The 23,028-nt window shown below is 42.8% G+C and overlaps 1 protein-coding gene across 3 annotated transcripts in view; it reads left to right on the forward strand.

Moving 5' to 3' along the window:
* Positions 1-23,028, forward strand: part of GLB1 (galactosidase beta 1) — a 103,730-nt gene that overhangs the window by 11,277 nt on the left and 69,425 nt on the right. For all 3 annotated transcript variants that reach the window (XM_019727728.3, XM_088798288.1, XM_019727729.3), the window contains exons 2-9: positions 7,773-7,942; positions 9,954-10,104; positions 10,660-10,720; positions 11,804-11,898; positions 17,300-17,480; positions 20,504-20,562; positions 22,025-22,146; positions 22,233-22,273. In XM_019727728.3, coding sequence (XP_019583287.3) covers positions 7,773-7,942; positions 9,954-10,104; positions 10,660-10,720; positions 11,804-11,898; positions 17,300-17,480; positions 20,504-20,562; positions 22,025-22,146; positions 22,233-22,273 — 880 coding nt within the window. The remainder of the gene's footprint in view (positions 1-7,772; positions 7,943-9,953; positions 10,105-10,659; positions 10,721-11,803; positions 11,899-17,299; positions 17,481-20,503; positions 20,563-22,024; positions 22,147-22,232; positions 22,274-23,028) is intronic.

Raw genomic sequence — 23,028 nt, forward strand, 5'->3', positions numbered from 1 at the left:
GGAGCTGTGAAGTGCATTTGTCCTGTTAACCTAGGCCATGACAGTCACCAATTAGAAGCTCTCTTAGGTGATGCTGCTTCTGTGGCTGTCCATGTTGATCCCCTCTGGGCTGCTTTTGTAAGCTCAGTTTCAGAAACTTGTCACTGCTCCCTAGGTCCAAATAACATGGTGTCATTTATATGTCAGACCAGCAGGACAGGTCACCCCAATAAATACAATAGAAATAAGTAAATAAATAAATGTTTATAATAGTGTGTGTGTGTGTGTGTGTACACACACACATATTTAAAAGAATGTCCTGATGGTCAGGGTCTCTCATGGGAGAGAGCAGGGCAGTTAGGCAGGGCCCTGCGGCAAGAGAGAGAATGTGTACTGCTGTCCTGCCCGCTTAGAAACAGCTTTTGATCCTTCTTGTTAATAGTTTTGAAAAGATTAGAACTTAGCCAAAACCAGATGCCAACGGTTGTGTTGACCCATTCTAGTAATACGCCCCTACTCACGTGGCAGCTGCTACTGAGGTTACTACCAGTTTAAAAAAGTAGGCGGCCACCATCATCCACCCCTATCTGTTTTTCACTGGCGCTCACAAGTCATTTCAATGGGGGTGTCCTGTGAGTCTCTGTGGAGCGGCACTGATATCTGCAATTTCAGGAGGAATTGTGGTCTTGCTTCAGATTTATCTTGGCTGGAGGTGGGGACTGGGCAGTTCCAGGACTTCCCACTTGGCCCTTCCCTCCATAGTGGCTCCTATGCACTGTGAGGGTTCTGCGGGTTGTTAGGTAAAACTCCCAATTTGCACTCAGGACCACTGAAATAACCACATGGCGGGTCCTCTGACTTGTTGGACCCACTGTGAGAAGGACTTGGGCCAGGGCTCCGTTTTTCTCCTGGCTTCCTAAAGAGCGACAAGGGGGAGTGATAGGTACCCTGGTATTAGTATCAGCTCAAACTGTTTCTAGCAATCCTCAGAAGATCTGGGGGCACCAGTTTCCTTAGGACACAGGTAACCTAAGTCCCACTGGGGAAGGATTAGGAGTATGTTTATTGTGTGTACAGTACTTGGGGTGGCATCACGGGGCCCTCCCTCAAGGGGATCCATCCAACCTCTTCAATCAGTTGACTGTTAGAGAACTGCCTCTAACAGAGCTGGGAACTGGAAGAAGGAATCAATTTCCCATTGCAGTGGCTGACATCAGACTTTGGCTCATGAGCTCTTCATTTGTTTTTTCCTGGGCAACCCTCGCTGGTTGCCCAACCATCTCACCCTCTAGGAATGTACAGTTAATGAGCCATTGCCTCAGGTCACTACTGGTCACTTGCCGCCTCATAACATACCCTGGTTGCCACTTGGGCCTTGCTGGTCATTGTGGTCGTTATACCCACCTGCTCCTGATGGTTAAGTGGTCCCTCTCTGGTGATGCCGGAATCTCCTCCCCGATGACACTAAGGAGCCCAGGGCCACAGCAGCATTGTCTGCCATCCTTTGCCTACAGACGACAGCCCTCACTGGACTTCTCAGAGATGCCAGGGCCCTTCCCCAACTAGTACATTCCTCGCTGAAGGGAGTATCCTGGGAAATATAATCAGATGGTGGGTTGTCCAGTCGCCATTTTTACATTCCCACCTGTGTGAGCCATCTCACACCTTGCTCAGGATGCCAACTGAATCCTGGCATATCCAATATTTCCTGTGGGCCTGCGTCATGTCCAGGTTCCAGGGAGCCATCCCAATAGCACAGGGACTGGATAAAGGTGCCTTTACCAAGATGCTAACTCACAAGTCCCGGGAGAGTGCACCATGCAATAAACTTCCTTCTATCCAGCTTTATATTCTGTCCCCTCAAGATGCACTGCCAGTGTTCTCCCACTATTGAGTCCTGAGCCTTACGTTTCTGGCAAGAGATGTATGTCTCTAAGCATTGCCATGGAAGCCTCTGGCCTTCACAAAATGCTTTGAGTGGATGGCTTACATGAGTCTGTCAAACAGTCTCTTTCTTCAAAGCTTCCAAATCTGTTAACAAAAGCCAACCAATCTCACAGTCCTTAACAATTACCAGTAACCCTCCCCGCCCACACACACACCCCATTCCAAGGGTAGAGCTAATACAGATGCCAACTCCTCCCCTTCTGCTTATTCCTCCTCCCAGGCCAGCACAGGTGAGGGCCTTAGTATTTGTACTGCATACCATGGGGTGTCACCACCCACTTAGCGCTACACTAGCTGCAAGGTTCTTATGATTGTTTGACAAATGAGAAATCCAGGTGCAGACTCATCCTGAGTAGGCCAATCCTGATACCAATTGTCCTCATCTGGGTTCGTCTGGAATTAAAACAGGAAACAAGGGCTCAAGTGCAGGTGGTCTGAGTGCAGAACCACTCAGAAACGAGGGATAGGTGGAAAGACGCAAAAGCCTATATAAGAACGTGTATTGTGGCTCTGCTCTGGGTAACAGCGCCACGATTCGGCCAACATCTCCTGAAACATACACAAAATGTCTCCAGAATTGTCTCCCTGATAGAGGAGAATGTAGTTAACGTCGTCCCCTTCCCCCCTTCCCACCACACACACACACACACACACACAGGAGCATGGACTCCCCAGTACTCCTGGGCTCCTGGGAGAGCAGGGGCCCATAACTTTGGTGCAGGAAGGCATAAAGACTTGAGCTGTGAGTTTGAGTTGAGAAACTGCACGGAATATCCTGAGCTCATGCAAGACTGACCATAAGAGCTGCAGCTAACATCGGTATGTTTTTAAAACACTTCTTTGCTTTCTCTTTTAACTCTGTATGTATCAGAGATCTTTCCACAATGGCAAGAGTAGAGTACTTCATTACTCTCAGGAGCTACAAAATATTTTATCATATATGTGTAGGTACATCCATGCATCCATGCATCTATAGAAACCATAATTTACTCATCAGTCCACTTTTTTGTCTTAACATGTTACTAGGAAAAACTTTCAGACATACAGAGAGTTGAAAGAATTGTATACTCACCATCCAGAGATGGTTTCTACCATTAACATATCAATCCATCCCTCCATCTATGTGTGAATCCATCTTATTTTGTGGTCGCATTGCAAAGTAAGTTGCAGCCATCAGTGCATTTCCCCCCAAATACTTCAGAATGTATGTCATTAACTAGAGATCAATATCTATTTATAGCTTTTTCCGTTAAAGGTAAACTTACATACAATGAAATACACAAATCTTAAGTGTACCATTTGATAACTTTTGACAAATGCATATGCCTGTATAATCCAAAGCCTTTATCCGTTACCCCAGAAAATGCGGTCATGTTCCTTCAAGCAAAGCTGCCCCCACTCTCCTAGAGGCAACAACTATTATGATTTCTTCCCCACCATAGAATAGATTTACCTGCTTTAGAACCTCATATAAATGGATTCATACAGCCTGACCCTGTTTTATGTAAGGCTTTTCTCACTCAGGATAGTATTTTTGAGATTTAGCCATGTTATTGCAAGTGTCAGTATTCTTTTGTATTGCTGAGCAGGATTCCATCATATAAATGTACCACACTTTATTTAATCATTCTCCTGTTGGTACACATTTGGCTGTTTCCAATTTTGGACTATTATGAATAAAGCTGTGATGAACATTTTATGCCTTTTCATGAACACATGTTTTGGTTTCTCTCGTAACCAAGAAAAAGCCTTTATTTTAAAGGGCAATTTGGTTTGCACAGTGTTTCAGTAAAAAAGAAAAAAGTACATTTATAAGTACATCCATGGAAAAAATTCTGTGCAAAGGATAAATGCATGTTTAAAAAACTTATTATGGGAAATTTCAAAAATGCGGAGAGAAAGAGAGTACCCATGTATTCATTACGCAGCTTCAACAATGGTTGATTTTGCTCTGCGTTCCCTCTACTTTTCTTACTTGCTCTTTTTCTTTTTTGGTCTATAGTAATCTCAGATGTAGTAACCACCCCCAAAATATTTCTGTATACATCTCTAACTGATGAGACACATTTTTTTCGTTCTTTTATATAATCACCATGCTATTGTTATACCCAATAGAATTAACAGTAATTCTTTTAATTATATCTAATGCCCAATCTGAGTTCAGGTTTTTTCTATCTCGACATTGTTTTGTTTACAGTTTGTTAGAATCAGGATCCAAACCAGTAGGTTGTTATGCCTTTTAAGCGCTCTTTCATTTTCTAACAATAGTCTTTATTTTCTTTTGTTTGATTTTATTTTAATACCATCAATGTGTTAGAGCATCTCTGTCCTGGGACGTTCAGAATGTCCCACGTTTTGGATTTGACTTACTGCTTCCTGTGGGTGATATCATTAGAATCAGATTCCATAATGAGGGCTGCTTCCAGGTGGAGCTCTGCACTTCCTGTGAAGAGACAGAATGTCTGCTTGTTCCATTTTTACGAGGTTGACATTGAGCAGAGGGATCACATAGAATCTGCCTGATCCCTTCTATATAAAATGTCCATCAACCTTGCCGATGATGGTTTTAACATCCACTGATGATTATATCTTTAATCCATTGCTTCACCAAGTGTTGGAAAAGGGTGTTTTTCAGATTCTGTTACTCCACCTGCATTTATTAGGTGGAATCCTGTGAAGAATTTTCCATTGTCAACTTTTTGGTTACCCTGAAGTACAGTTTTTATGTGACAAGGAAGTAAACTGCTTGTTTCTTTCCCTTTATTTATCATTTTTCAGCGTAATAAGTTGGTACGCTAGCAAAAGGTGACCAGTGATTTTTTTCCCCTGTGTCTCATTATGAACTCATAGGTGTTAATATCCATGTAGCTTTTTTTTTCTCCAGTTGATATATCTCGCTCTCTTTTTAAAAAGGATGCTCAAAATTTTCTACGTGGGGCCAGCGGAACCTCTACAGGTTAGCCCCTGTGTCCTACAGCTAAACAACCCTGTGGTCCTGTGGGCTCTACCTCTACTGCCCACCTCCCTGTCCATGTCTCTGCTTCCTTTTTTGCCCCTTCAGGAAAAGGCCAAAGTCCAAAATACTTAAAAACACATGTTTGATTCTATCATTCTTCTGTTTAAGTTGCTCTCCACAGCTCTTGGCATAAAGCCGAGGCCACTGACCATGGACTTCAGGGCTCATTCAGTCTGGCCCCTGTCCGTCTCTGTTTCAGCAGCCGTCATGCTTTATCTGTATAGAGGCCTGTGGCTCCCTCCCTGTGGCCTGTCCTCTCCCCACCACTTCTCACACACACAGTTTCCTCGGCCTATGTCACCTCTCCCCTTGGCTAACTCTTCCTCCTCCTAGCGCTTCATTTAGGCCAACAGTTCTCAACCCTGATGCACATTACAACACCTGGGAGGTTTGGAGAAATACCAGTGCCTGGGCTCCGCCCAAGATCAATTAAAATCTGGATGTCTGGAGGGTGAGGTCTGACTTTGCTATTTTTAAAAGCTTGTGCAGGTGATTCTGACGTGCGGCCAAGGTTGAGAACTACAGTTTGGGGTGTTCCTTCCTCTGGGAAATTTGCCCTCGCCCCACACTCTGCCATGCCTGGGTTACATGTCATTTATTACTGCTATAGCATTCTGCCCTAGTCTTTTCTCATCCCCGGCTTTACTGAGATATAATTGATGGATAACATCATGTAAGTTTAAGGTGCACAACGTGATGGTCATATCTTTATCATCTAGGCCTCACTCTGTTACCTCTTGGGTTTCTTCCATGTTAGATGAAAGCTTCATGCAGGCTGTGGCCACATCGGTGTGGCCTGTGCTTACTCAGCACTTAGAGGTGCTTGGTAATATTTGTAAATGGATGGTAGGGAGATGTTCGGGCTGGATTTTGAGGTTGTTTGAATGCAGAGCTGGTGCTCTGCTGTGTGGGATGCAGGCCAGACTCCATCATCTGCCAACATCATTTCTCGCGAACCTCCTCTCTGCCTCCTCCGAACCCCTCCCCCTGGACAAGTGGATTTTAAACAGTCCTTGCCTTTATACTTGTGCAAAGACCATCCCTAACTCATGGGGCACCTTTGGACTCACAGAACTTGTGGGAAACCCTTATTTGACACTTCGTCATATACATGCTGGGAAAATATTTTCAAAATTGGGGCACCTGGTATAAAAATATTTTTGTGTGTTTTTAATTTTATTGGGGAATATTGGGGGACAGTGTGTTTCTCCAGGGCCCATTAGTTCCAAGTAGTTGGCTCTCAATCTAGTTGTGGAGAGCATAGCTCAGCTCCAAGTCCAGTCGCTGTTTTCAATCTTTAGTTGCAGGGGGCGCTGCCCACCATCCCATGGAGGAATTGAACTGGCAACCTGTTGTTAAGAGCTCTTACTCTAACCCACTGAGCCATCCGGCCGCCCTAAAAATAGTTTTTGTAACTTGTTAGTTTCTTTAGGAGTATCTTGCCTTTGAATGGACATTAAAGTTCTGTTTACTAGAAGAATAAATTGATATTAAAATGACACTCTTGCCTTTTTATGATTATTTATTTTGGGGTAGCTTTATTGAGGTATAATTCACATACAGTAAAGCTTTCCATTTGCTGCGAAACAATCTACTTGGAGTGTTTTGACTTTTAGTTACAGTCCTTTGATGTCCTGGTTGGACTTCAGGCCGTGTGTGATCTAGGACACATGCTTTCACAGTTGCTTTCAGATATGGCTTCAAGGACACCCCCTCCCTACCCTCCACCCCCCCCCAAAAAAAAAAAAGCTCTCACCGACTGTGATGCTGTTGTGAAAAAAAAGTTTTTTAAAAAAGTTCAATTGTGACCTTTGAAAGCCTGAAGATATACAAGGAATCTTACCAACAATGAAATGGTTCCTTGTAGCCCTAGTAGTCCTGTTGGCAGGGGTGGCCTGTTGCTGCCTTTGTCCATCCACCAGAGGGCAGTGTTTCCCTCTGCCTAACAGTTGGTCTCCCCCTGGAGGCCTTTCCTTTCAAATCCTAGCATTTTAGCTCCTGAAGCAATGTTTCTCGAAATTTGATTTGACTGCTAGAAATACATCTTACATTGCAACTCCGTAGAGACATACATACAAATGCAGTTCTGTATATGTATACATTACAGGAGTTTCATAAAACAATAACTTGTCTTTACTATGTGCAATGCACTCTGATATTTTCCATCTTCTTTCATTAACAAAAGGTGCCCATCATCACCCAAATTGAGTTCATGACTCACAAATTGGGTTGCAGCCCACAATTTGAAAAATATTGCCTTAGAGTTCATTTAGTCTCACATCCTGCATATTTATGGATAAAGAGATGCAGTAGAGAGGGACTTTGCCAGATCACTGTGGAATTTAGAGCAACACCTAGGACGAGGCTTCAGGGCCTTGGACTTCTAATCTGTTGTTTTCAACCCACTGACATTACTGCAGAGGCACATCCAGCAAGTTACAGCCACAGGGAGGAAGGGAAGGAGGGAGGGAAAAAGGAAGGGTGTGTGTGTTGTATTCCCAGCACACTGGGCTTTGCTATACCGACAGAAGAGTCACCTCCAGCAGGGTTTTCTATTTGGGAATATAAGTTCTACATCTCAGCCACTGACTGTTAATCAGTGCTGGCCTCTGGAAGGTAAGTCTATGGAATCCTGCACGTGGGTCTCCTTGATGATGTCTGTTACCTGAGTGCATACAGCGAAAGTGGCTTAGCAGTGGTTTGTTCTATAGCCCTAACTCCATCAGCACATTTCACAAATTAAATAGGGATTCACTTGCCACTGTCAAAATGTCTACTTCCGAAATGTGGAAGGTGGAAGTTCTCATGTGCTCTCATCCTTGCTCTGTAGAATGCCTCCCAGAGGACATTCGAGATTGACTACCAACACAACCGCTTCCTTAAGGATGGCCGGCCATTCCGCTACATCTCAGGCAGCATTCACTACTTCCGTGTACCCCGCTTCTACTGGAAGGACCGGCTACTGAAGATGAAGATGGCCGGCCTCAACGCCATCCAGATGTAAGTAGGTGGGCACTTGGCTCTCACCTCAGCCTAGACACCCACACCTGGAGAGAGGGTTCAGTTGTGTTTCTCAGTGCACCTATTTCATTGCTCAAAATGGGACATAGCGTTGTCTGGCTTTCTTGGAGGGGTTTGTCATGAGCTCCACTGGCCCTTCTTCAGATAATGAATCACTTCTCCCAATCTTGAAGTTTGTCACCAGAAATCGTAAAATGAGTATCAGATTAAAAAGCAAAGGGAAGTAACAATGATTGAACACTTACCAGGCAGGGCACTTTACATGAATGATTCCATTTTTTCAAGATATTACTAAAACTTGCCCAAGCACATATTTTTGGCCAGAGGGCAAGCTAGGATTTGAAGATAAGGGTACCTGCAGGCAGTCAAAACTTCTCTCAGCTCTTAGAGGAATATGCTTTTTTGGATAGATTTCTGAAACCCAGTCTGTCTTCGTGGTTCTGCTGGGGTTATTCTGTCGCCTGTGGTTATAGAATTACCCCTATAGTTATCTCTCCTCATCTCTTCTCTTTTGCTGTTGCAAGGTGACTAATTGGGGGAGAATTGGGGTGGCTGGCCACTCTGCTTTTTGCGCTGATGATGTGAATTGCTACTAACTTGGCAAAGATAAAGGGTGAGAAAACCCAGAGGCATATTCCTGGGACAGATAGTTAGGGAGAACCCGCACTTGTAATTCTGGTCCTAAGGCCATGGGGACCTGTCTGTAGTTTCAACCCTACATTCTAGGGGACCAAGACTACCTGTTCCAGGGAACCCTGAAACCATGAGGTTAGGGAAAAAGGACACGAGCCAGGGATTGTCAGAGAGACCTTTGTGATGGCAGTGGGTGCTTCACACCTAAATTTATATTCCGTGCTGTAGGCAGCCTGGGGTGTTGGTTGGACCTTTTGTCATTTTACTTTCTGCGTGTTGTCTTCTAACAAAGTCTCCTATCAGGAGGACCCAGGGGTTGAAGGTTGTTTTCCATTTTTATTAAAAAGTACTTTTCCAAAAATCAAGGCAGTCATGCATGCACTGCGTAATGACATTTCGATCAACAACAGACAGCATGTATGATGGTGGTCCCCTAAGATTATAATGGAACTGTGAAATTTCTATCGCCTAGTGACATCATAGCCGTCATCATGTCATAGCGCATGACATGACTCATGTGTTTGGGGTGATCTGGTGTAACCAGACCTACTGCGCTGCTAGTCATATAGAAATGTAGCACCTACTGTTATGTATAGTACACAATGCTTGATAATGACAATATGTTACCGGTTAACGTTTTACTATACTGTACTTTTATTTGTTATTTTAGAGTGTACTCTTTCTACTAATTATGAAAAGAAAAAGTATGCCATGTTACCCCGACAGTAGCCTCATACATCTCCTGTTTACCAAGTCTCTTAATCACATCATTTTCTCTCGTGCTTGGTTTAATCACCTGTTTTCTACAGTAACGTGCTGTACAGGCTGGTAGCCTAGGAGCAATAGGCTGGCTGTACCCTCTAGCCCAGGTGTGTAGTAAAGTAGACCATCTAGGTTTGTGTAAGTGCACTCTGTGATGTTCGCACAGTGAGGAAACTGCTTAACAATGCATTTCTCAGAACATATCCCTGTGGTTTAGTGGTGTGCGCGTATGGCTGTATACCTCTTATTACTTTAGCACGGATATTTTCATTCTTCCTGAGCCTTATGTGGACATCTATAATTTTTACATAGTATTAATTCATGTTCATGTAATTCTGTATCTTTTTTGAAGTCAGGCACTAAATAGGAATGGGCATTCTTTGTGAGTCATAAACTTAAGCGTGTCCCCCTCCAGTTTGGTTCTTTTGGGTAGCTGCTGTGAAAATTCAAAACAAGGCCTCTTTCCCATAAGGCTGCCTAAGGGAGAGACCTGTGTGTCCTGCGGGTTTATAGTTCTGCTGACAGTTCAGAAATTCATGTAGAACATCTGGATGTTTGAGCTATTTCCAGGAAGGGGCTGTGTGTGTCTTGGCAGATACGTGCCCTGGAACTTTCACGAGCCCCAGCCAGGACAGTACCAGTTTTCTGAGGACCATGATGTGGAGCATTTTATTCAGCTAGCACATGAGCTGAGCTTGCTGGTTATCCTGAGGCCTGGACCCTACATCTGTGCGGAGTGGGAGATGGTGAGTGTGGCTAGACTTGGCTCTGCCTGCCTGCTGTGCGCGACGGGTGGACAGGCAGGCAGGGATCTGGGGGAAAGTGACTGAAAGCCATTTAAGGAAGTCTCTGATTCCAGAGAACACGGAGCCTGTGCTTGTAGCCAGCACAGGTATCTTTTCCCTTCGGAGTTGCCTAGGCAGAGGTAAGGGTCAGAGGTAAGGGCCGTCCTCTTGGTGTCACTCACGTAACTCATTTTCCTTGTCTGTGAAAAGCAGTTAGTGGTGAGGGCTCTGTCTACCTCCTGGGGTAACTGTGAAATTAAGTGTAACAATCTACATAAAAGGCTTTGGTTCTTAAACCATTGCATTCATACAGAGTGACCTTATTTTTAATATGTTACCATTTCTAATTTCCCTGAAAGTTTCCAAATCAGAAATCCCAACTCAAACACTCATTCTCCATGAAACTTTTCTTCCCTCACTGCTAATAGTAATTTCTTTCTTCCCTGAGTGACTTTCATGAAATGGGCCTTATAATGGCTTCCTTTTTTTTTTTTTTTCTTTTTTTCCCTACCCTAGGGAGGATTACCTGCTTGGCTATTACAGAATGAAAGTATTGTTCTCCGTTCTTCTGACCCAGGTAAGTTGTTACAGATGTCGTGAGAGAATTTATGAAAGCATAGACAATTTATGTCAAAAGGGTCAGGTGTTCTGAAGATTGGGGCACTTCTGTGCAAACACTTCTGGAAGTTTAGTGACAATCTGAGTTAGTCATCGTCCATTGCAGAACACCAGACATTGAATGTGTAGGAAGTTAGGCTTTCTTGAACCACTTGACCAGATCTTGTTGGTAAACTGGTAACTCTTTGAATTGGCATTGGTCCTGGTTTGTGGTTGACCAGCTGACTTTAATGCTTTCTCCTCCTATATATCTTATTTGATAACATCTTGCTAATTAAAATGGAAGATATAGTTTCTGGAATGGGTTGCTCAGTGGCTCCACTGCCTTCTCTTCCTTGATCTATTTTCACAGAGTGAAATGTAAATGGTAAGCTTTTTCTTGTCTTTTTAAACTACTGGAAATTATTTTAGCTGTAAACCATGATTGGTCAGAAAGTGTCATTGAACTGCATTTCTATATTCCGAAGACGTCCATTTCTTTTGGTGAGGGCGGTGATTAAGATGGTCCTAAGGGCAGCTACCATTGATTAAGTTTCCTATGTAGAAGGCTAGTTTGTTATGCTCTGTATGCATTTCCTTCTTGGTGTATTACCTCATATTTTACACTCTTAGTATATTATTAGTATTTCCACATTTAATCTGCACAGCAGCTTTATAAAGCATATGCTTTATTATCCCCATTCAAGAATGTAAATATATTATTTATTAGAACTTCATTTTAAAAAGATAAAAACCCTACTGTGAAAAGAGGAGGACACACCCACCATTCAGTCACTTTTCTTCATTCAACAAACAGTGTCCTAGTGGCAGGGACAGATGCCAGGCATACTGGTCTTTATCCACTGCGAGCTCAGCTGAGGAGACAACTCCTTGCAAGACAACTTTTATCCGACTTTTAGTGCATGGAGCTACCCCATTTCCGAAGATAATTGTCGAATCCAGTATTTTCCATTTGCGCTGCCAGCGCCAGGGTAATAAGGCTGTGTTGTGTCTGTTGGGACTAAGAGGTGTGTGATGGTGTTAAACCTGTCTTGTTTTCTAGGTTACCTTGCAGTTGTGGACAAGTGGTTGGGAGTCATTCTGCCCAAGATGAAACCTCTCCTCTATCAGAATGGAGGGCCAATTATAACAGTGCAGGTAACCATGGAAATGAGCATGGGCAGATGGGGGGGAGGCTTCCGTCCATCCACATTATATGTAGGAGTGATGCAGACTTGAGCTTCATAAGTCTGCTTCTCAAAGAGGCAATGCCACAGGTGGTGCTCTTACTTTAATTGCTTTTTGAGGAAGTATTACCATTTTGAGGAAGTATTACCATTACAAATTCCATTCAATTAATCCAACCGCTGTCTTTTTTTAATGAATTTCAAAGAGGTTAAGTGACTTGGCCAAGGTCACCCAGCCAACAGATGGCAGAGTCAGGATTATCACCTTAGGTCTGCTAATCCTATAGCCCCTTGTCCCATGTGCCTTTTGGGAGGCAAGGATGCAGCATGGACTAAACTCCTTTGGTGTCTGCCCTGCCTAGGTTATCAGTTCACATTGGTATAGGAAGAGGATGTGGTGAATTGGGGCCATTATGTTCTCCCTTCTGCTTCCTGCTCCCACTCTCCATGGTTTGTTTTTGTTTTTTCTTTTTTTGGTTTTTTTGTTGTTGTTTTTTTTGCTTTGCAAAGACTGGCTTATTGTGTGGAGAGTATATCATATGGCAAGTATTTTCCATGGGAAAAATCAGGACACTTGACCTGCAATGAGTTTTGATGTTTGTAAAATTACTTAGGTAAAACATAAAATGTTTGTTGGTCATTTACCAAGGATGCTCTTATTGAAAACAAGGAAGTTGTATAAAACTAGCTGTATCCTGGAATAGCAAGTGAGTGCAGTGTGGCATTCCCTGGGGGAGCGTGGGCCAGATTTCCTTCTTATGAACAGTACTACGGACAGTTTGTAGGGATAGTCGTTGTGGCGAGGGAGTGTGGCCATTCCCTTGCTCTTCACTTATAGGCCAAAGAAGGCGATGAGAGGGCTGAGCTGGCCAGGTGTCCACTCTGATACTGTATGGTGACCAGAGGCCAGCTTGCTGCTCCCAGAGGGATGGATAAGTAGCATTCAATGTCTCTCCATCCGTCTTGAGTCTGTACTGGCTAAGCCTTTAGGAGCCCGTTTTCCTGTAGGAAGATGTCAAGCCTGAAACTTGGGTGTCTTTGTACAGCTGGGTCTTCTTCCTTTCTCTTGATATCAGGTTTACTTTAGTTTCCGTTGTTTTAGGGAAAGTCTCTGCTTCTCCCTAAATCACTTTCAACTTCTCACAACTTTCCTGTACCTGAAATGCCACAGAAAACATAACCAAATATGAGCTCTGCAAAGGACAGCAAAGTTGACTGTCCTGGGTGCGTTTCTTCTCGTGTCTCTCCCTGGCAACGTCAGACGACTTTAGTGGACTGTGAACCCTGCCCGGAGACTTGCTTCCTCCTCTCCCCCTCACATCTCCACTTGCTTGAATCTCACCGAATCCTTTTTGCCCTTTCATTACTGAATAAACAAGTACATAAGTGTTGGTACAGAAAAATATAAGATAGCAGAAGAACCACAATTATCACTTAAACATCCGGAACCAGGAGCAAAACTCTTTACATTTTGGGGAGATTTCCTTACATTTTTTTCAATGCCTTTAACAATTTTCTATTTACCATCAATTTATACTGTGTGGGTAGTTTTCTATCTGACTTTTTTTTTTACTTTGTTCTTATGTCATAAGCATTTTTTTATATCATTAAAAATTATTTGTACATCAAATTCATGGTTGCTCTCTTGTCATTTGAAGTGCAATTCCATAGGTTCCCCTGTATCCAAAGCCTTTTCAGTTGACTTAATTGGCGTCCACTTGACTCTCAGAACCCTCAGTGCCTCCATTAGTGAAGCATTTGTGACAGTTTATCTACTTTCATCCCTGCCCAGGTGTACCTCTAGTCTCTTCTGCTCCCCAAACCTCTACCTGGCAGCCATAAGGTCATATCCCACAGGTGTAACCATCACATGCCTACCAAGTGGTTCTGGGATTGAATAGCGGCTGCTGGGTTAGATAAGAAAGAAGCTGGCATTGGTAGACAGTGTTTTGTGCTCATATGTGGAAGTTTCTATAAAAGCTGAGTTTTATGTCTGTCTTAATTCAGGCCAAAGGACATAATGATAGCTTATTCAGTTCATGATATTGGAGCTTTCTCTGGGTGCCTGGAGCATTTGAAGAGGCCACAGAGGAGCTATGTCTGTAGGCCGGGCAAAAAGCATTCACATCAGAAGACTCAAATCCTTGCCCGAGAGCGGTATTGTCTTACAGCTGTAGGACGCCCAGGCTGGACCTTTATTCATCCTTATGATTCAGCCATATATGCAAATATTCTCTTCTGGAGGCATTAGCTAAACAAGTGCCATCTTAGCTTGTTTGCATATGTGGATGTTTATCTCAGTTTGTACCAACACCACACCTAAAATAAGAAAAGCCACAAACACCTATTAATAATATTGAAGGTGAAAATAATTAGGAGTGGGGACCTTCTACCCACAATTTTGCATACCTAACCCATGGGCTATTGGTGATAGCTCTGTTTATACCTATTGTAGATCAATAACTTTAAAAGTCTGCGGTGCTTTGTTGCTTCACTAAGGAGCTTACAGGTCGAGATAGTAACTCTAGAAAAAGGATCTGCAGATTATGGCCCATTAGTCAACTGGCCTGATGCCTGTTTTATGAATAAACGTCCATTGGCACTTAGCCACGCCCATTCATCTGTGTGTTTTCTATGGCTGCTATTGCACTACAATGGCAGAGCTGAGTAATAGAGCAGACATAGGGACAAAAAAGCCTAAACTATTTACTCTCTGGCCCTTTACTGAAAAAATGTGCTGACCTCTGCTCTAGAAGCATCAGTGTTCCTCTGAATCTCACCATGAGTTTTTCTCTGAGTCTTTCAAGCCCTTTTTTTGTGTTTGTGTATTTCTCCTCTCCCATCCTCAGCCTACAGACATCTCTTTTTTGTTTTTTCTCTAGTTAGCAATAATATAGAACTAGAGTATACTCCTAGTTGCTAGCTTTTTGAGCACTGACTAGGTGCCAGGTATTGTGCAAAGTCTATTCATGTATTGACTCAGTTAATCCTCGTAACAGACCAGTGACACAGGTACCTTCACCTCTTACAGATGAAACGTTTTAAAGGTGGAGTCTCATGGATAAAAAGTGGCAGAGCTGAGGTTTGCACGTGCGCAATTGGGCCTCTGACACCTGTGCCCATGGCCGTAGCTCGTAGCTGCCTTGCAAATGTTGAGCTTTTCTCTCTCTCTCTAAAAACCCAGATTATGTGTATGCACTTATTACAAGCCTGTTTATTTCAAGGTACATGATACAGTGATGGTAATGGTAAGTCAGTCTTGAAAAAAATAAGTGAAGAGAAACAAGGTTGGGGCATGGGGGTGGGCAGGAAAGAACTCGAGGCTCAAAGATTCTGGGCTGACTTAGTTGCTAGAGCTGACCCTTAAATTTAGCTCTGAACTTCTTGACAGTCAAATGATGAAGGATGATGCAGCCATTTATGTGATTTTAATTAAAATGAGGGGTAAAGTACCTGGTTAGTATTTGTAAGCTTTTCTTAGCATTTATCTCAATTATTTCCAAAGGGACTTCTGTGGGACTAATTAATGTATCAGGATTAGTCACCCAAGGGGAGTTTTTTATTGTGTGTGTGTGTGTAGCAAACACCTCCTTTTTCAGGATGGCTGTACTGGGCATGCTCACCAATAAAGCCTTAGTACTGGGTATGCTCACCTCAGTCTGTTTTGCTTCATGAACCCATAACCTAAACGTATTGTCAGAGGGGTCCCTTCTGAGAAAACAGGTGTAAAATTGTGAACTATCTCACACACACACACACACACACACACACACACACACACACACAAAAGCATTATGATGAGAACACCCACATAACCACCATCCAAGATGGGAATTAGCATATGGCTGGAACCCTAGAAGCTTCCCAGATCTCTTTCTTGATTACACCCCACTTCTTCCCAGTGTCCTGAGTTTCATGGCATCAGTTTCTTGCTTTTCTTTATAATTTCACCACCTATGTGTGTATCTAGACTTTATAGTTTGTTTTTGCCTGTTGTGAATTTTCTATGCAGGGAATTGTACTGTCTGCAGTTTTTAGTGTCATGCTTCTTTCACTCAGCATTATACCTGTAAGATTCTTTGATGTGTTGGGTGGAGCTGAAGGTCTTTCATATTATTGCTTTAGAGCAAATGTTTCTCAACCTTTTTTTCGTTGTTGCCCCCTAAACAGCCTTTTTAGACATTTTTTTCTAATGGCCCCCCCATGAAATTTTAATACCTGAGATGTGCCATATAACTGTATATATAAAAAGAATAAGATTTTTTTAATCTATAAGAATCAATTTCCATCTCCTTGGGGATGCTATCCACCACACTGAGAATGCATCCTTCAGAGCAGGGTTTCCCACCCTCAGCACTATTGCCATTTTGCACCTGATAATTCTTTGCAATGGAGGCTGACAGTGTAGGCTGTTGAGCACCATCCATTGGCCTCTACCCACTAGAAGCTAGTAGTACACTCCTTCTTCAGTTGTGACAACCAAAATATCTCCAGACATTGCCGAAGGTCCCGTGGGGGAGCAAAATAACCCCTAATTGAAAACCACTAATGCTATTATTGATCGCAAACTGAGCATTGGTTATTGAATACAAAACAGGAAATAGTCTGAATGTTTGACAGTGGGATGTCAAGTCAATGATGAGGCATCCATGTCCAGTAATTGCCCTCATTACTGCCCTGGACATTTTGCATAACATCTTAAGAGGGGAAAGTAATATTATAAGTGGTGTATACAGTATGATATCAGTTTTGAGAACAGAAAATAATTTCTGTATATTATTTGTATATATTTTGAGTGTGTGTGTGTGTGTGTGTGTGTGTGTGTAAATCTGGAAGACTGTGCCAAATGCTTACAGGGTTATCTCTGGGTAATGGAATTAACAGATATTTTTTTCCACTTTCTTTCCATTTTTCTTCATTTTCTAATACATTACCACGGGAAGGTATTATTTATGTAATGTTTAAAGTATCTGTTATACAGGGGTGCCCAAAAAATGTATACACATGACTTGTATTCATCTTTTGTTATCAGTATATATTGAGTATTATAATTTTGATACAGTTTTTTTCCCTTCTTAAAACATGTATACATGTTTGGGGCACCCTCTGTATGTTATAATGGAGACTATCACTATAATCTAAAAACTAGCATGGTAATTTTTGTTTTCTTTTTCTTATTTCTCAGTTATTATGGTGAGTTGCTTTTGGGAAAATGAGTTTTGAGGGCTGATGTTGGTGATATTTGTGGCAATCATTAAGGTTTGTCATATCAATACATATACTCAGGTATTTTCCCCAAACAAAAACTTGCATCAGAATGACTACATTGGGATCTCCTGATTTTTTTCACCCTCTTCTTTTTTAATTTGCAGCTTGAAAATGAATATGGCAGCTACTTCACCTGTGATTATGACTATCTGCGTTTCCTGCAGAAGCGCTTCCGCTACCACCTGGGTAATGACGTGATTCTCTTCACCACCGATGGGGCACAGCATAAGATGCTGCAGTGTGGGACACTGCAGGGGCTCTATGCCACAGTGGACTTTGGACCAGGTTGGTGTTTGTAGTAACAGAAAATCCAGCGAAGGCCATGCAGGCTTGGGATTTTCACTCGGTCAATTGCTCTGTTCATTTGCAGTTGTTTTTTTACGTGGCGTGGGCAGGTTGAATGAGATGCCTCACATTTTCCTTTATCAAGTAACAGGTAAAATAGAATAATGAATAAAGTCCCCCTCTGTTTCAGAGATTATTTTATTTCAGCTGATTGAGCCTCTAGAACAAGAGCTCTATTTTCATGACTGGTGTAGCTAGCTTGGACCCTGAATTACTGTTCTTTTAGGGGCTAGTGGGCTCAGGAGCTGTTCCAGCTGTGAGAAGCTCTACCCTGAGACAGTTGCCTTTCAGACTCTGTCTGGGACGCGCTGCTCTTCAATGCTCTCCCTGTCCCCCCAATCATGGCTAGATGCTCGGGGCTGGATCATGGCCATAGTGAACTCTGCGGTCAGCTGGGTTGTGATAGCCTGTCAGTCCAGGAGTGCAGGAACTTACCTTACACTTCCATTATCTTTCCGTACAACTCATAACACTATGGGCCGGAGGTGGTTTTGGTAGATGCTGTCGTCTTCCCTGACTCGTCAGTGCTGTATGAGTTACAGAGGTTCTACAAATGAAAGTTCTGGGTGGGCGGGCAGTGTGGCTAGGTTGCTTCTGACTATGATAAACTTCTGGCTATAATTAAGAGAGTCTTCATTAGGGTGAGAGCAGCTTTCATAAAGGACATGACAGTGAAATGCAATGTGCAATCCTGAAAAGGATCCTGGACTGGACTTTTTTTTCTTCTCTTTATGTTTTGCTATAAAGAACATTATTGGGACAATTGAAATCTTTGAATGTAGTCTGTAGATTACATTAGATATTGTATCCATGTTAATTTCCTGTTTTGTTTATATATATATGTATATATATATGTGTATGTGTATATATATATATATATAATTGTACTGTGTTTATTTACAAAATGCCCTTGCTCTTAGGAAAAACACGCTGAACTATTTAGAGGTAAAAGGCCATCACACCTGCAACTTATTCTGAAATGACTCAAAAAAATATGTATATTTATCTATAGGAAGAGAAACTGATAACGTACATATGGTAAAATGTTAACAACTGGGGAATCTGGGTGAAGGGAATATGAGTTTTTTGTGCTATTCTCATAACTTTTCTATAAGTTTGAAATTATTTCAAAATAAAAAGTTATTATACCCAACCCGCCATAAAAGACCAGCTGTTTATAAAGACCCCGAGGAGTAAGACTCCGTGCACACTGCACATCCAACACTTGCGCTCCCCAGAGAAGGATGTACAGGAGACTGAAGTTGCATTTTGAAAGAGATTCTTCTACATTACCAAAAAGGAAAAGAACAGGCTTTAAGTCAATCGAGTGTTTCTAGACACATGGTACGTTGCTCAGAATATTTGGTGATGAAATAACTCATTTACGAAGAGTTACACAGGAAGTGGCATGCTGGCTTCCTCCTGCTTTAGCACACTTCCCATCACAGTGATGAAAAGCACAGTATTTTTCTGCAGGGAGGAACAAATGGAAGATTCTTACAAGTTTGTTGTAAGCATTATGTGTATGTGGGGTGACAGCACAATTGCTTTGCTGTGGGTTGAAGGACAGACCAATGCAAGGTCAATGTACCTGGAGCAGATGGGCCTGTGGCAACATCAATCATTTGTGTGAGAGAGGGACATTGGCTGGGGGTCAGATCATAGGAGAAGGCTCATGAGAAGAGTAACTAAAGATGTGAATGCCACCTAATGCTTAATTGTGAGAAATTTACAGCCGTAAGGTAAATGAGATTACATTCTTTCTTGATCAGCAGATTCTCTCCTGAAAGCTGGCCTTACAGAGAAGCCAAGGCCTAGCGGGAGCAAGGGGTAATCTGGAGGTCATGGCTAGTGTCATTTCCCCTCCGGGGTATCTGCTGTGGCAACTGATCATGAAGTTTGGGGCCAGGATGTCCTCTGCTCTGGTTGGGGAGACAGTGTTTATGTTTACTCTTTCACTGATGTAAGGCAGCTTTGACCTCTTTGTGAAAAAACTCTTCCTGTTTTTTTTGTTTTTTTTTAATTTAAGTTTATTGGGGTGACAATTGTTAGTAAAGTTACATAGATTTCAGGTGTCCAATTCTGTATTACACAGATTTCAGGTGTACAATTCTGTTTTACTGTTCCTCTTTTTAGAGGAAGAAGGGAGAAGAGACGACATGGGAAGACAAGATACAGGCATCCTAATGGGATATGTCAAAAGGAAAAATGGAGAGCAAGTGGTCTGGAATGGCTGATGATGTACAAATTAAAATTCAGAGGATACTCCATTATTCAGGGACAAACACCATTAGACCACATTCATCCCTTTGACTGGTTAATTAATTGGCACATATTTGTGGCACTATTATTGTGTGTGACACTGTGGAGGCAAAGAAGTATCTGCAGGCCTGCTGGTTTCCTCCTGCTTTAGCACACTTCCCATCACAGTGATGAAAAGCACAGTATTTTTCTGTAGGGAGCAACAAATGGAAGATTCTTACAAGTTTGTTGTAAGCATCATGAGTATGTGGGGTGACAGCACATTGCTATTGCGGTGGGTTGAAGGACAGACCAATGCAAGGTCAGTGTACCTGGGGCAGATGGGCCTGTGTGCAGGCCTGTCTTGTGCGGCGCGTCTGGGTCAACCAGACGTCCGTGTGAAGAGAGCCGAGCACAAGATGCATCTGGGCGATGAGGAAACCCAGATGAAGAATACAAGCCCGTGAAGTGAACTCCCAAGGCAATGCCATCAGGAAAGGCCACGGGGACCTCTACAGAGAGGAAGCAACATTTTATGGTCCCCACACATCTATTAAATGGATGGTCTGAGTCCAGCCTAAAGCTAGCTTGGAGGTGTTCTAGGCCCACGGGAGCCTGGGGACGGGCCGGGGCCTCAGGCTCAAGTCCTACAAAGGGCTCTTTTTACTGAACTTCTTGTCTTTTCCAGAACTGACCTTTCTTCTCCCTCTTGTTATTTTCAGGTGCCAACATCACAAATGCTTTCCTAATCCAGAGGAAGTATGAACCCAAAGGACCCTTGGTAAGAACTGGGAGTGAGTTATGGAGAGACTGCTTGTACCAACTTCACAGTTGTCGGGAGAGAGAGTTTGCATGCTGTAGAAGGGTAGGAGGAAAGCCTTGGTTTTTCTGGCTCTGGGCTCAGCAGCTGATGGGATTGTAGGGACATCACCCTGTGGACACATGAATGACCAACAGCAATGCTCCTATTTGAAACTGAGGCCCTGCACTGGAGTGCAACAGAATGGGGACTAATGCGAATTTCCTGCCGGGCCCCAGGCTCTGTGCTCTTGCATACTTCATCTCATTTGGTCCTCATGACAACTCTCATGAGTAGTAGTATTGTCTCCATTTTCAGTGAGGCTCAGAGAACATGTCACTCGCCCAGGGTTGTACAGCTGGAGAGTAGCAAGGCCAGGATCTGAGTCACATCTGTGTTTCTTGAGAACTCTTTGTGACAGAGCATCTCCATCTTTAATGTGCTTATGAATCACGTAGGAATCTTGTTAAAATGCAAACGTTTTAAAGTTAAATTTACTTGGGGTGACGTTGGTTAATAAAATTATTAAAATGCAAATTTTGATCTTCTGGGGTGGGGCCTGAGATTCTGCCTTTCTGACAGGCAACCAGGTAACCTTGGGATGTGGGTTTGCTGAGTACACTTTGAGTTGGAGGGCTCTGCGGCATGCTGCATAGGCAGCTAGGATGAGGGCGAGCTGGTGGTAAGGTCCAGGCAGGTGTATATAACTCATCCACCCACCACTCTGTTCTTCTCTTCCCTGCTCCACACTCGTTGTTGTTGTAACTTGGCCCAGTTTAAGGGGTTATGTCTTGTGCCTTCTCTGCAGCAAGTCAGGCTGTCCCACCTATGTACATACCTTTGTACAAAACAGGCTTTTCTGAATGTGGTCTCTGCTTTAGTGAACTGTGCAGAACCCACATTCACAGACTTCGGGTGGAGCTGTTTCCTGAGATGAGATGGCCACAGAACATGTCCAGATTTCTTTTTCCTTCTCTAGACGAAGGGCTTGGCATGTAACGCCCAAGAAAAACATGAAGTGCTTGGGGCCTGCTTTGCAGAATATTTGGACAAGTTTAACTCACTTTAAGTGAGCCTGAGATCTGAAAATCTGGATTCGCCTCAAGGGTCAGTTGGAGCTGATTATATTATAACAGTATTTTGCCACCCGACTCTTTTGCCCAACAAACTTTCCTACCATCTAGAAACTGGATATTGATTAACAAAATTTTGGTGCACGTACAACTATTCGGGAATACCCGTATTGTCGGTGCCTGAGAACCGAGTTTGGGCAATGCTGTTATTGGAAGTCCTCATTGGTCCCCCAGCTCTGGGTTAAGCAGCGCATGTCAACTCCCTTTTCTACCTGTCCCTCAGTGGAGACCTAGGGCAATAGCTACAGGGAAGCCCCAGCATTTGATGGTCACAACTTTATTCTAAGCTCCACATCCCTTTCTCTTTTTAGGTCAATTCTGAATTCTATACTGGCTGGTTAGACCATTGGGGCCAACCTCACTCGACAGTCACGATTGAAGCGGTAGTGTCCTCTCTCCATGATATTCTTGCCCGTGGGGCGAATGTGAACTTGTGAGTCTTAATTTCTGGAGGGGAGGGCACCCTGCACAGCTGGGGGCTCACAGTGATGTATCATCTGTTCTCCTGTTTCCTTGTAGGTACATGTTTATAGGTGGAACCAATTTTGCCTATTGGAATGGTAAGAGCAATTTAATATCTGTTTGTAGATGCTCATACTAGAAGGTTTCCTGTGCTTAATTTTGGTGGGTGTACCTACAGACAATTTATATTTTCTCATTTTGTTTGCCTTCTCCTAAATTTTCTAATATGTAAGAATTGCCTATATAATTTAAATCATTTTTCTTTTTGAAAAAATTTAAGGGACATAAATTGTGCACTTAGAAACCTTCTTGTTTTAAACCAGGCTGGCTGGACAGGCCTCAGTCACAGTGTCTGGTGATGATGGCTCACTTCTGCATACGTTCTGCTCTGGGGTTGTTGGTTTTTTGTTTTAAACATTTTGCTTTGTTGAAAGATAACTCACATATCATAAAATTCATGATTTTAAAGTGTACCATTCAGTGGTATTTAGTTATACAACCATCTAATTTCAGAATACTTGTGTCACTTCAAAAAGAAACTACCCAAGAAACTACCCACTCTCCCTCCTCCCAGCCCTGGGCAACCATTAGTTTACTCTCTCTCTTTATGGATTTGCCTAGTCAAGACATTTCATATAACTAGAACCATGCAATATGCGGTCTTTTGTGTTTGACTTCTTTCATTTAGCATAATCTTTTCAAACTTCAACCAGTGCTTATATCAGTACTTCATTCCTTTTTATTGCTGAAATAATATTTCATTGTATGAATGTAGAACATGTTGTTTACCTACTCATCAGCTGACGGAAATTTGTGTTGTTTCCACTTTTTGGCTATTCTGAATAATGAATTG

The sequence above is a fragment of the Rhinolophus sinicus genome, chromosome 5, assembly GCF_057876585.1.
Source record: "Rhinolophus sinicus isolate RSI-liver-muscle chromosome 5, RSI-T2T, whole genome shotgun sequence".
NCBI lineage: Eukaryota > Metazoa > Chordata > Mammalia > Chiroptera > Rhinolophidae > Rhinolophus > Rhinolophus sinicus.